A 14,710-nucleotide genomic window follows, 5' to 3' on the forward strand; every position below is an offset into this window, starting at 1 on the left:
TTATTTATTTCACCTTTATTTAACCAGGTAGGCAAGTTGAGAAAAAGTTCTCATTTACAATTGCGACCTGGCCAAGATAAAAGCAAAATAGTTCGACACATACAACGACACAGTTACACATGGAGAAAAACAAACATACAGTTAATAATAATACAGTATAAACAAGTCTATATACGATGTGAGTAAATGAGGTGAGATAAGGGAGGTAAAGGCAAAAAAAGGCCATGGTGGCAAAGTAAATACAAGTCATTAGCAGCAGAGAACTGGAAGGAGAGGCGGCCAAAGAAATAATTGGTTTTTTGGGGTGACTAGAGAGATATACCTGCTGGAGCGTGTGCTACAGGTGGGAGATGCTATGGTGACCAGCGAGCTGAGATAAGGGGGGACTTTACCTAGCAGGGACTTGTAGATGACATGGAGCCAGTGGGTTTGGCGACGAGTATGAAGCGAGGGCCAGCCAACGAGAGCGTACAGGTCGCAATGGTGGGTAGTATATGGGGCTTTGGTGACAAAACGGATTGCACTGTGATAGACTGCATCCAATTTGTTGAGTAGGGTATTGGAGGCTATTTTGTAAATGACATCGCCAAAGTCGAGTATTGGTAGGATGGTCAGTTTTACAAGGGTATGTTTGGCAGCATGAGTGAAGGATGCTTTGTTGTGAAATAGGAAGCCAATTCTAGATTTAACTTTGGATTGGAGATGTTTGATATGGGTCTGTAAGGAGAGTTTACAGTCTAACCAGACACCTAAGTATTTGTAGTTGTCCACATATTCTAAGTCAGAGCCGTCCAGAGTAGTGATGTTGGACAGGCGGGCAGGTGCAGGTAGCGATCGCTTGAAGAGCATGCATTTAGTTTTACTTGTATTTAAGAGCAATTGGAGGCCACAGAAGGAGAGTTGTATGGCATTGAAGCTTGCCTGGAGGGTTGTTAACAGTATCCAAAGAAGGGCCAGAAGTATACAGAATGGTGTCGTCTGCGTAGAGGTGGATCAGAGACTCACCAGCAGCAAGAGCGACCTCATTGATGTATACAGAGAAGAGAGTCGGTCCAAGAATTAAACCCTGTGGCACCCCCATAGAGACTGCCAGAGGTCCGGACAGCAGACCCTCCAATTTGACACACTGAACTCTATCAGAGAAGTAGTTGGTGAACCAGGCGAGGCAATCATTTGAGAAACCAAGGCTGTCGAGTCTGCCGATGAGGATGTGGTGATTGACAGAGTCGAAAGCCTTGGCCAGATCAATGAATACGGCTGCAGAGTAATGTTTCTTATCGATGGTGGTTAAGATATCGTTTAGGACCTTGAGCGTGGCTGAGGTGCACCCATGACCAGCTCTGAAACCAGATTGCATAGCAGAGAAGGTATGGTGCGATTCAAAATGGTCAGTAATCTGTTTGTTGACTTGGCTTTCGAAGACCTTAGAAAGGCATGGTAGTATAGATATAGGTCTGTAGCAGTTTGGGTCAAGAGTGGCCCCCCCTTTGAAGAGGGGGATGACCGCAGCTGCTTTCCAATCTTTGGGAATCTCAGACGACACGAGAGGTTGAACAGGCTAGTAATAGGGGTGGCAACAATTTCGTTAGATAAATTTTAGAAAGAAAGGGCCCAGATTGTCTAGCCCGGCCGATTTGTAGGGGTCCAGATTTTTCGGCTCTTTCAGAACATCAGCGGAACGGATTTGGGAGAAGGAGAAATGGGGAAGGCTTGGGCGAGTTGCTGTTGGGGGTGCAGTGCTGTTGACCGGGGTAGGAGTAGCCAGGCGGAAAGCATGGCCAGCTGTAGAAAAATGCTTATTTAAATTCTCAATTATGGTTGATTTATCAGTGGTGACAGTGTTTCCTATCTTCAGTGCAGTGGGCAGCTGGGAAGAGGTGTTCTTATTCTCCATGGACTTTACAGTGTCCCAGAACTTTTTTGAGTTAGTGTTGCAGGAAGCACATTTCTGCTTGAAAAAGCTAGCCTTAGCTTTTCTAACTGCCTGTGTATAATGGTTTCTAGCTTCCCTGAACAGCTGCATATCACGGGGGCTGTTCGATGCTAATGCAGAACACCATAGGATGTTTTTGCGTTGGTTAAGGGCAGTCAGATCTGGGGATAACCAAGGGCTATATCTGTTCCTGGTTCTAAATTTCTTGAATGGGGCATGTTTATTTAAGATGGTTAGGAAGGCATTTAAAAAAAATATCCAGGCATCCTCTACTGACGGGATGAGATCAATATCCTTCCAGGATACCCCGGCCAGGTCGATTAGAAAGGCCTGCTCGCTGAAGTGTTTCAGGGAGCTTTTGACAGTGATGAGTGGAGGTCGTTTGACCGCCCACCCATTACGGATGCAGTCAATGAGGCAGTGATCGCTGAGATCTTGATTGACAACAGCAGAGGTGTATTTAGAGGGCAAGTTGGTTAGGATGATATCTATGAGGGTGCCCGTGTTTAAGGCTTTGGGCAGGTACCTGGTAAGTTCATTGATCATTTGTGTGAGATTGAGGGCATCAAGTTTAGATTGTAGGATGGCTGGGTGTTAAGCATGTTCCAGTTTAGGTTGCCTAGCAGCACAAGCTCTTTAGATAGATGGGGGGCAATCAGTATGGTGTCCAGAGCACAGCTGGGGGCAGAGGGTGGTCTATAGCAGACTGCAACGGTGAGAGACTTGTTTTTAGAGAGGTGGATTTTTAAAAGTAGAAGTTCAAATTGTTTGGGTACAGACCTGAATAGTAGGACAGAACTCTGCAGGCTATCTTTGCAGTAGATTGCAACACTGCCCCCTTTGGCAGTTCTATCTTGTCTGAAAATGTTGTAGTTCGGGATTAAAATTTCAGAGTTTTTGGTGGTCTTCCTAAGCCAGGATTCAGACACAGCTAGAACATCCGGGTTGGCAGAGTGTGCTAAAGCAGTGAATAGAACAAACTTAGGGAGGAGGCTTCTAATGTTAACATGCATGATACCAAGGCTATTACGGTTACAGAAGTCGTCAAAAGAGAGCGCCTGGGGAATAGGAGTGGAGCTAGGCACTGCAGGGCCTGGATTCACCTCTACATCACCAGAGGAACAGAGGAGGAGTAAAATAAGGGTATGGCTAAAAGCAATAAGAATTGGTCTGGAACAGAGAGTAAAAGGAGGTTTCTGGGGGCGATAAAATAGCATCAAGGTATAATGTACAGACATAGGTATGGTAGGATGTGAATACAGTGGAGGTAAACCTAGGTATTGAGTGATGAAGAGAGAGATATTGTCTCTAGAAACATCATTGAAACCAGGAGATGTCATTGTGTGGGTGGTGGAACTAATAGGTTGGATAAGGTATGGTGAGCAGGACTAGAGGCTCTACAGTGAAATAAGCCAATAAACACTAACCAGAACAGCAATGGACAAGGCATATTGACATTAAGGAGAGGCATGCTTAGTCGAGTGATCAAAAGGGTGAGTAGAGAGGATTGGTTGGGGGTCACGGCGATTTAGACAGCTAGCCAGGCCATCGGTAGCAAGCTAGCATAGGATGGAGGTCTGTTATTAGCCACCTCTTGCGTTCCGTCAGTAGATTAGTGGGGTTCCGTGTGGTAGAGGGGATTAATCCAAATCACACAACAAAAAACAATAGATGTAGTTATAGAGGCCCAAGAAGAAAAAATAACAAAAATAAATAAATACATTGTCCGATTCAGATAGCAGCCGATAAGGCAGCTAACGGTTAGCGGGCCGCAGATGGGCGTTCAGGTAACGTCGCGACGGAGGAGCCAGCCGGATAACTCCTTCGGGTAGATAACGTCGGCAGTCCAGTTGTGAAGGCCCGATGGGGCTCCGCGTAGGCAGTAAAACGGGTCCGGATAGGTGATTGTAGCCCAGGAGTAATTGATGGAACTCTTCAGCTGGCTAGCTCCGGAATAATTGATGTTTGCTCCGGAATCGACGTAAGCCGATAGTCACACGGATAGCAGCTAGCTAGCTGTGAGATCCAGGTATGAATGTCAAGAGTTAGCGGTTGAAATCCAGGGACATGGAGAGAAAAATTGGTCCGGTATGTTCTGTTCCGAGCCGCGCTGCGCCGTGCAAAACTGGCGATAGATTTTTCGAGCTAAAGGATAGCTGATGACCACAAACCGTGGTTAGCTGAATACTAACGATTAGCCAGTAAAGAAGCTAACTAGCTTCTGGATTAGCTTCTGGCTAGCTTCTTGCATTTATACGGAGACTTGATTACACACAGGTGGATTGTATTTATCATCATTAGTCATTTAGGTCAACATTGGATCATTCAGAGATCCTCACTGAACTTCTGGAGAGAGTTTGCTGCACTGAAAGTAAAGGGGCTGAATAATTTTGCACGCCCAATTTTTCAGTTTTTGATTTGTTAAAAAAGTTTGAAATATCCAATAAATGTCGTTCCACTTCATGATTGTGTCCCACTTGTTGTTGATTCTTCACAAAAAAATACAGTTTTATATCTTTATGTTTGAAGCCTGAAATGTGGCAAAAGGTCGCAAAGTTCAAGGGGGCCGAATACTTTCGCAAGGCACTGTATATACGGGACACGACAAGACAAGGACAAAAGACTTCTGAACTGCTATGCCATCAATGAATCAATGAATCAAATGCTTCACAGAGTTCAAGTAACAGACGCATCTCAGAGGAGACTGCATGAATCAAGCCTTCATGGTTGAATTGCTGCACAGAAACCACTACTAAAGGACACACAAAAGAAGAAGCGACTTGCTTGGGCCAAGAAACACGAGCATTGCATATTAGATGGGTGGAAATCTGTCCTTTTGGTCTACGTCTAAATTGGAGATTTTTGTTGCCAACTGCCGTGTCTTTTGTGAGATGCAGAGTAGGTGAACGGAGGATCTCCACGTGTGGTTTTCACCATGAAGCATAGAAGAGGTGGTGTGATGGTGGGGGATGCTTTGCCGGTGACACTTAGAGTTCAAGTCACACTTAACCAACATGGCTACCACAGCATTCTGCACCGATACGCCATCCATCTGGTTAGGGCTTTGTGGCACTATCATTTGTTTTTCAACAGGACAGTGACCCAACATACCTCCAGGCTGTTTTAAGGGCTATTTGACCAAAAAGGAGAGTGATGGAGTGCTGCAACAGATGACCTGGCCTCCACAATCACCCGACCTCAACTCAATTGAGATGGTTTGGGATGAGTTGGACCGCAGAGTGAAGGAAAGCAGCCTACAAGTGCTCAGCATATGTGGGAACTCTTTTGTGGTCACTATATTATTCCATATGTTATTTCATAATTTTGATGTCTTTTACCATGTAGAAAATAGTACAAATAGAGAATAGCCCTTGAATGAGTAGGTGTGTCTAAACTTTTGACTGTGTGTGTGTGTGTGTGTGTGTGTGTAATCTGACAAGGTGAACTGTTTTGAAAACACCACGCCTCCATCTTGACATTCCCCCACCATTGCAAAATGTTTTTGAAGCTATAGAATGCATTTTTTTATGTCTACATTTATTTTTGTCACATGCATTCTGTTAGAGACACCTTAATACTTACTTTTTAAATTGTATTATGTCAGCTAAACATAAAAATAAACATGAGAAAATATATAACATTTTCCTTAAAGTTATGATAATATCCCCACTACAACAACAAAAATACTTGAATATGTGTAATTATCTCCTTTAAATTGAATTGAAATACTGTAGAATTATATTCATTACTATGGAGGACTGCTCCTTCTATAGGGAGTGACAATATCACCGTCCGGTGGCTTCAAAGCTCTACAGAGGGTAGTGCGTACAACTCAGTATATCACTGGGGCCGAACTCCCTGCCATCCAGGACTTCATTACCAGGCGATGTCAGAGGAAAGCCCAAAAATTGTCAGACTCCAGCCACCCAAGTCATAGACTGTTTTCTCTGCTACCGCATTGCAAGCGGTACCGGAGCGACAAGTCTCTGACCAGAAGGCACTTGAACAACCTATACCCCCAAGCTATATTCACTAGATTCTACCCACACACTCACATACTACACTGACACTCCAACACATACATATATTGACGCCACAGACACACTTTACATACTCTGCTTCTACTCTGTTTATTATACACTGGTCAATCACACTTCTGTGAAATCAAACTGTCCACTTAGGAAGCAACACTGATTGACAATAAATTTCACATGCTGTTGTGCAAATGGAATAGACAACAGGTGGAAATTATAGGCAATTAGCAAGACACCCCCAATAAAGGAGTGGTTCTGCAGATGGTGACCACAGACCACTTCTCAGTTCCTATACTTCCTGGCTGATGTTTTGGTCACTTTTGAATGCTGGTGGTGTTTTCACTCTAGTGGTAGCATGAGACAGAGTCTACAACCCACACAAGTGGCTCAGGTAGTGCAGCTCATCCAGGATGGAACATCAATGCGAGCTGTGGCAAGAAGGTTTGCTGTGTCTGTCAGCGTAGTGTCCAGAGCATGGATGCGCTACCAGGAGACAGGCCAGTACATCAGGAGACGTGAAGGAGGCCGTAGGAAGGCAACAACCCAGCAGCAGGACCGCTACCTCCGCCTTTGTGCAAGGAGGAGCAGTAGGAGCACTGCCAGAGCCATGCAAAATTACCTCCAGCAGGCCACAAATGTGCATGTGTCTGCTCAAATGGTCAGAAACAGACTCCATGAGGGTGGTATGAGGGCCCGACGTCCACAGGTGGGGGTTGTGCTTATAGCCCAACACCATGCAGGACGTTTGGTATTTGCCAGAGAACACCAAGATTGGCAAATTCGCCACTGGCGCCCTGTGCTCTTCACGGATGAAAGCAGGTTCACACTGAGCACATGTGACAGACGTGACAGTCTGGAGACACCGTGGAGAACGTTCTGCTGCCTGCAACATCCTCCAGCATGACCGGTTGGGCGGTGGGTCAGTCATGGTGTGGGGTGGCATTTCTTTGGGGGGCCGCACAGCCCTCTATGTGCTCGCCAGAGGTAGCCCGACTGCCATTAGGTATCAAGATGAGATCCTCAGACCCCTTGTGAAACCATATGCTGGTGCGGTTGTCCCTGGGTTCCTCCTAATGCAAGACAATGCTAGACCTCGTGGCTGGAGTGTGTCAGCAGTTCCTGCAAAAGGAAGGCATTGATGTTATGGACTGGCCCGTCCGTTCCCCAGACCTGAATCCAATTGAGCACATCTGGGACATCATGTCTCGCTCCATCCACCAACGGCACATTGCACCACAGACTGTCCAGGAGTTGGCGGATGCTTTAGTCCAGGTCTGGGAGGAGATCCCTCAGGAGACCATCCGCCACCTCATCAGGACTATGCCCAGGCGTTGTAGGGAGGTCATACAGGCACGTGGAGGCCACACACACTACTGAGCCTCATTTAAACTAGTTTTAAGGACATTACATCAAAGTTGGATCAGCCTGTAGTGTGGTTTTCCACTTTAATTTTGAGTGTGACTCCAAATCCAGACCTCCATACGTTGATAAATTTGATTTCCATTGATAATTTTTGCGTGATTTTTGTTGTCAGCACATTCAACTATGTAAAGAAAAAAGTATTTAATAAGAATATTTAATTCATTTAGATCTAGGATGTGTTATTTTATTTCCCTTTATTTTTTTTGAGCAGTGTATATCCTGATTGCCTAGTCACTTTTACCCCTACCCATATGTAGTTGTGTAAAGTTCTTAAGTAAAAAATACTTTGGTGTATCTGTACTTTACTATTTATATTTTTGATAACTTTTACTTCACTACATTCCTAAAGAAAATAATGTACTTTTTACTCCATACATTTTCCCTGACACCAAAAAGTACTTGCTACATTTGGAATGCTTAGCAGGACACACATGGTCGAATTCACACACTTATCAAAAGATCCTCTCTGTTCATCTCTACTGCCACTGATCTGGCAGACTCACTATCCATAAATTAAAAAACAAGAAAATGTTGCTGTCTGGTTTGCTTAATATAAGGAATTTGAAAATATTTTTACTGTAAGTTTTGATACTTAAGTATATTTTATCAATTACACGTACTTTTGATTCTTTAGTAAATTTTAAACCGAATACTTTTACTCAAGTAGTATTGTACTGCATGTTACTTGAGTATTATTCTATTAAGTTATCTTTTCCACAATTATGACAATTGGGTACTTTTTCCACCACTGCCCACATGTACGTACTGTATTGGCTCAATTTCCTCAACTACCTTGTACCCCTGCGCATTGACTTGTATTTCTTACTTTTTAACTCTGCACTGTTGGGAATGGGCTTGTAAGAAAGCATTTCATTGTAAAGTCTACACCTGTTGTATTTGGCGTTGTGACCAATAAAATTAGATTTCAATAAGCAGGACTTTTGCAATCATCCAGCCAGGATTTCTGGAAAACTTATTTTGGGAAAGTTTACCGGACTTTTGCAACCCTAGTTAGGCACAAGTGCTCATTGAAGAAATAATCCTTTGTTTTGGTTTGTTTTTCATGTAGACTCACTGAAGTCCTGTCGAAGGCCACGAATGGAGAACAGGTGAAAAGGATCCTCAATCCCCACCTTCGTAAGTAAAATAAATTTAAAAATAAATGTTTTACACAATGTTATTATTGTAAATGGCAGACTTACCTTCTAATATGATCTATCTGCTCTTTCAGCATATGGGGCTACTCTCATAGAGCACTGTCTGATGGAAGTGGGACTCCCCGGCTTCATCAAAGTGGACAGCCAGTTTGATGCTGCACGAGGTACGTTTCATTTAGACCAGCTGTAGCCTTTGGCAGATTAAAGATGTGCTGCTGGTATATATTATTCAATCAATGATCATCAGAATTGTGATATTCTGGATGAAATGGGCTTAATTGTTGTCTGTAGATGCACCCAAAATCCTCGATGCCCTGCAAATGGCAGAAGTTTATATGGAGAAAACGGCAAGCTTCGACGGAAAGGTAGGTCTCACGTCTTATTGAGATTATTCATTCATCCATTTGTCATAGCGAAATTATAGAAAACTGTTTCTCCCTTGTTTCGTTGCAGGGCTACATCATCCAAAAATGTGAGAAGAAACCAAGTTTAGCCCCAGAGAAACCTGAAGAATTGCTCACGTAAGTTATTTTATTTGACTCTCATTCTGTGCTTATATTATGTCTCCAAGTTCTGTTACTGGTAAGATCAGCATTACGTCTCACCAGAAGCTTTATGGAGGTTTTTGTTTGCTTGGTTGGTGAGATATGTTCAAGTCTCCAACATTTTCTTCTTTTACAGATATGAGGAATTCCACCCCTTCCTCTTTGCCCAACATGCAAATAGCCACTATGTTGAGTTTGATACATTTGACAAGGTGAATTTTAGAATATATGTCCTTTATATGTATTTATTTACCCTATGCATACATTGGAAAAATGTCATTGTTTCCCATACGTACCTAGTGTACTAAAACTATATTGGTATTTTCATAAGACGTAAGGTATGAGATCACATCAGTAAGTCTTGCTCCTCTGCACTTAGGCAGTGGACGAATTCTACTCCAAGATGGAGAGTCAGAAGATTGACGTGAAGGCCCTGCAGCAGGAGAAACAGGCTCTGAAAAAGCTGGACAATGTCAAGAGGGACCACGTGCAGAGGCTGGAGGCACTGCACCAACTTCAGGTCAATACTGAAGAACTCTCACATCACCACGAGACCTGAGCTGTGTTCGAATACTCATACTAACCTCACTAACTGTACTATTTGGGACGTGAATTGAGTACAGTTGAAGTCAGAAGTTTACACTTAGGTTGGAGTCATTAAAACTCGTTTTTTCAACCACTCCACAAATTTCTTGTAAACAAACTATAGTTTTGTCAAGTCGGTTTGGACATCTACTTTGTGCATGACACAGGTAAGCTTTCCAACAGTTGTTTACAGACAGATTATTTCACTGTATCGCAATTCCAGTGGGTCAGAAGTTTACATACCCTAAGTTGACTGTGCCTTTAAACAGCTTGGAAAATTCCAGAAAATGATGTCATGGGTTTAGAAGCTTCTGATCGGCTAATTGACATCATTTGAGTCAATTGGAGGTGTACCTGTGGATGAATTTCAAGGCCTACCATGCTTGACATCATGGGCAAATCAAAAGAAGTCAGCCAAGACCCCAGAAAAAAGACCTCCACAAGTCTGGTTCATCCTTGGGAGCAAACGCCTGAAGGTACCACGTTCATCTGTACAAACAATAGTACGCAATTATAAACACCATGGGATCACACAGCCGCCATACCGCTCAGGAAGGAGACGTGTTCTGTCTCCTAGAGAGGAACGTACTTTGGTGTGAAAAGTGCAAATCGATCCCGGAACAGCAGCAAATAACCTTGTGAAGATGCTTGAGGAAACGGGTACAAAAGTATCTATATCCACATTTAAAACGAGTCCTATATCGACATAACCTAAAAGACCGGTCAGCAAGGCAGAAGCCACTGCTCCAAAACCGCCATAAAAAAGCCAGACTACGTTTTGTAACTGCACATTGTACTTTTTGGAGAAATGTCCATCGTTATCTTCGGAGGAAAAAGGGAGAGGCTTGCAAGCCGAAGAACACCATCCCAACTGTGAAGCACGGTGGTGGCAGCATCATGTTGTGGGGGTGCTTTGCTGCAAGAGGGACTGGTGCACTTCACAAAATAGATGGCATCATGAGGTAGGAAAATTATGTGGATGTATTGAAGCAACATCTCGAAGTCATCAGTCACAAAGTTAACTTCTTGAAACTCCCCAAACCGGATCCGGGTTTGTGACTAAGCCTCAGGCTCATTAGCATAACGCAACGTTAACGATTTCTGAAAATCGCAAATAAAATTAAAATAATGCGTTTGCTCTCAAGCTTAGCCTTTTCTTAACAACACTGTCATCTCAGATTTTCAAAATATGCTTTTGAACCATAGAAATGGACTAATTTGTGTAAGAGTATGCAAAGCTAGCATAGCATTTTGTGTAGCATGTAGCACGCAACATTTTCACAAAAGCCAGATAACCAAATAAATAAAATCATTTACCTTTGAAGAGCTTCTGATGTTTTCAATGAGGAGACTCTCAGTCACATACCAGATGCGCAGTGTTTCCTGAAAGCGTCTGTGTGTAGGAGAAATCGTTCCGTTTTCTACATTGCGCCTGGCTACTGAAACGAACCGAAAATGCAGTCACCTACAACGTAAAACTTTTTCCCGATTAACTACATAATATCGACCGAAACATGGCAAACGTTGTTTGGAATCAGTCCTCAAGGTGTTTTTTCACATATCTCTTCATTGACATGCAGTTCGTGGAAGCTTGCTTTCCTCTCTGTATCCCTTGGAAAAATACTGGCAGGTGACTTTTGCGCACCAATTTCGGCGCAGGACACCGGGCGGACACGTGGTAAATGTGGTCTCTTATGGTCAATCTTCCAATGATCTGCCTACAAATACGTCACAATGCTGCAGACACCTTGGGGAAACGACAGAAAGGGTTGATTCATTCCTCTTGCGTTCACAGCCATATAAGGAGATCATGAAAGACAGAGCCTCAAAAATCCTTGTCATTTCCTGGATGCCATCTCATCTTGGTTTTGCCTGAAGCTCACGTTAAAGGGCACGCACAGAGAAGATCTTTGTATTTCTGGACACGTCAGAGTGTTTTCTTTCGAACAGTAGCAATTATATGCATAGTCGAGCATCTTTTTGTGACAAAATATCTTGTTTAAAATGGGAACGTTTTTCATCCAAAAATGAAATAGCGCCACCATAGATGTAAGAGGTTAAAGCTTGGTCGCAAATGGGCCTTCCAAATGGACAATGACCCCAAGCATTCTTACAAAGTTGTTGCATAATGGCTTATGGACATCAAAGTCAAGGTATTGGAGTGGCCATCACAAAGCCCTGACCTCTGTCCTATAGACAATTTGTGGGCAGAATTGAAAAGCATGTGTGAGCAAAGAGGCCAGAAACCTGACTCAGTTACAACAGCTCTCTCGGGAGGAATGGGCCACAATTCACCCAACTTATTGTGGGAAGCTTGTGGAAGGCTACCTGAAATGTTTGACCCAAGTTAATCAATTTAAAGGCAATGCTACCAAATACTAATAGAGTGTATGTAAACTTCTGACCCACTGGGAATGTGATGAAATAAATAAAAGCTGAAATAAATAATTCTCTCTTCTATTATTCTGACATTTCACATTCTTAAAATAAAGTGGTGATCGTAACTGACCTAAAACATGGACTTTTAACTAGGATTAAATGTCAGGAATTGTGAAACTGAGTTTACATCTATTTGGCTAAGGTGTATGTAAACTTCCGACTTCAACTGTATATAGTATGCTTATTCGTCATAGTATGGATTTTTATTTTATTTTTTTATTTTTATTTTACCTTTATTTAACTAGGCAAGTCAGTTAAGAACAAATTCTTATTTTCAATGACGGCCTAGGAACAGTGGGTTAACTGCCTGTTCAGGGGCAGAACGACAGATTTGTACCTTGTCACCTCGGGATGTGAACTTGCAACCTTCCGGTTACAAGTCTAATGCTCTAACCACTAGGCTACCCTGCCGCCCCAATATAGTTAGTATGCCAAAAGTTTGCGGATGTCGTACTAAATTTGCCAAAATACGAAGTATACATGCAGGGGACACCATTTCCGTACCTTTTTGGCCCATTATGCACATCTTCAGAAAATGGGCGTGGCATCACAATGTTTTCAGATTTGGAGAAAATGTCAAACTTCAGCAGTATAGTTTCTGGCGAGAGAGAATTCAAATTCATTGAACTAACTAATGGCAAATGTTAATGTTGAGCAATGTAATAAAGTAATGACATTTCAAATAAGTTCCGTTACACGTTATGTTGGCTGACAATTTGTTAGCTACGCTATCCTTATGAACCGCAAAGCATTACAGCACTATGTACCGGTATGTTAGCTAGTTACCTAACGTTAGTTGGATACTAATACATCGAGCTTGCCAGGCAGTATATTAACTATCTGCTAACTAACCAATGTTTTATTGACTTGATTATTCACATCATTCTTAGCTAAGTGGTGTAGTCGTTTTGCGTTTCATTAGACGTTAATTAGTCTCGTGCACCTTTGAATATGGCCAGTGTCAGTAAACGTTTGCAAAAAAAAAGAGTAATAAATTGTTGCCAGCTGCACAGTTCGTCACCAATGCTCTGGATAACATGAAAACAGCCTAACCAGCTCTGCTATGGCGAGTAAAATGGTCAGAGTGAGGTGTTCTCTCATTTGTGTCTGGAAGTAGCTAGCCAACATTAGCTTGGGTGCTTGACTGCTGTTGAACGCTCGGATCAGCCCTACTCCTCGTCAAGGGCGTCCAGTGTCGGCTCTGAACGCTTCGAGAGTGAAACGCTCTGAATTTACAATCTGACAACGCTCTGGATTTACGAACGCCCAGAGCACACTCTGGCACTGCAGATTTGAATTTACGAACACACCCAAAATCGTAAAATGTTTAGCTAGTCATTTGTTATGCGAGCAGAGGTTGCATAGCAACAGCATCGACTTCCGGTAGACAGGCGACGCTCTAGTACGCTCAACTGAAATGATACCATTCGTTTACAGTATACTAAAATTAACTAATATATACTTATTAAGTATGTAATATGTTAGAATGGGTATTCGAACACAGCCCTGGTTTCAACTAGTATTTGTTTTCTTTCAGATACTTAAACTGCTCTTGATTTAGCCTTCCTTGCTCAATGGAACCAATGGAGTAAACATGACCCATCAACAGGCAGTCTCAATCAAGCACTCAAAGTATTTCAAAGATAACCGATGATATTTGAACTCGGGTCTGATCACCACAGTGAAAACAAATGGTCAGAGCTAAAGGAGTGCTAATGCTCAAGGAATGCTAATGGGTCTGGCCAGAGTCAAGTATTTAGAGTTGGGCCAATGTGGTTTTACATTATGATGCGTTTACATGACACTTCAACATTCTATGGCAGCCACGTTAGCTCCCAATTTACATTACATAGGGAATATTTAAAATATACTATAAAATGGAATGTCTAGAATGAACATTATGATGCATTTACATGACACTACAACATTGTATGGCAGCCATGTTAGCTCCCAATTACATTACATGGGGAATATTAAAACAATGTTATGTAACTGAATGTCTAGAATTAGAACAATATTCAAAATTCTAAAAGTTTGCCTCTCTCTAAATGCATGGCCCTTGGTCCCGCTAATCACCCCAAACAACCCAAAAGTACCCACAACTCAAAACAAACACAAACGGGTACACAAAAGAAACCATAACAACCTCAAACAGGTTCCCTCTCCCCCTCGCTCTCGCCATACTACCTGTCTAATAGAGTCAGGTTATGGCTGGAATGAAGGATGACTGATAGGCTGTGTGGGGGGTAATGATGGGAGGATTGTCCTCCATGATGACCCACTTTGTGTATGTGTCCCAAATGGCACACTATTCCCTATAAAGTGTACTTCCCACTTGGTCAATTGTAGTGCACTTTATAAGGAATTGGGTGGCATTTGGAAATCCGCCTATGTAGCGGAGGAATATGTAGCTCCCAGGCTGTGGTTTACATATTGATCTGATCCGTAATGGGGTGATTGGGTTGATCACCTGATCGACCGGCAGTCACAAACCTTGTTACTGTAGCTGGTGACGTGCATGGATTTCCATAATTTCATAGAGGTGAGACTACTCTGCGTCGCAAATGACAACCTTTTCCCTGTATAGTGCGCTAC

General features: G+C 42.7%; 1 protein-coding gene across 1 annotated transcript in view; it reads left to right on the top strand.

The window, feature by feature from the left end:
- LOC135526111 (ribosome quality control complex subunit NEMF-like) overlaps positions 1-14,710 on the top strand; it is a 34,848-nt gene that overhangs the window by 4,264 nt on the left and 15,874 nt on the right. Inside the window, exons 6-11 of the mRNA XM_064954225.1 lie at positions 8,459-8,526; positions 8,621-8,710; positions 8,838-8,911; positions 9,000-9,067; positions 9,228-9,303; positions 9,471-9,611. Of these exons, the coding sequence (XP_064810297.1) occupies positions 8,459-8,526; positions 8,621-8,710; positions 8,838-8,911; positions 9,000-9,067; positions 9,228-9,303; positions 9,471-9,611 (517 nt within the window). The remainder of the gene's footprint in view (positions 1-8,458; positions 8,527-8,620; positions 8,711-8,837; positions 8,912-8,999; positions 9,068-9,227; positions 9,304-9,470; positions 9,612-14,710) is intronic.

Source organism: Oncorhynchus masou, chromosome 32 (genome assembly GCF_036934945.1).
Source record: "Oncorhynchus masou masou isolate Uvic2021 chromosome 32, UVic_Omas_1.1, whole genome shotgun sequence".
Lineage (NCBI taxonomy): Eukaryota > Metazoa > Chordata > Actinopteri > Salmoniformes > Salmonidae > Oncorhynchus > Oncorhynchus masou.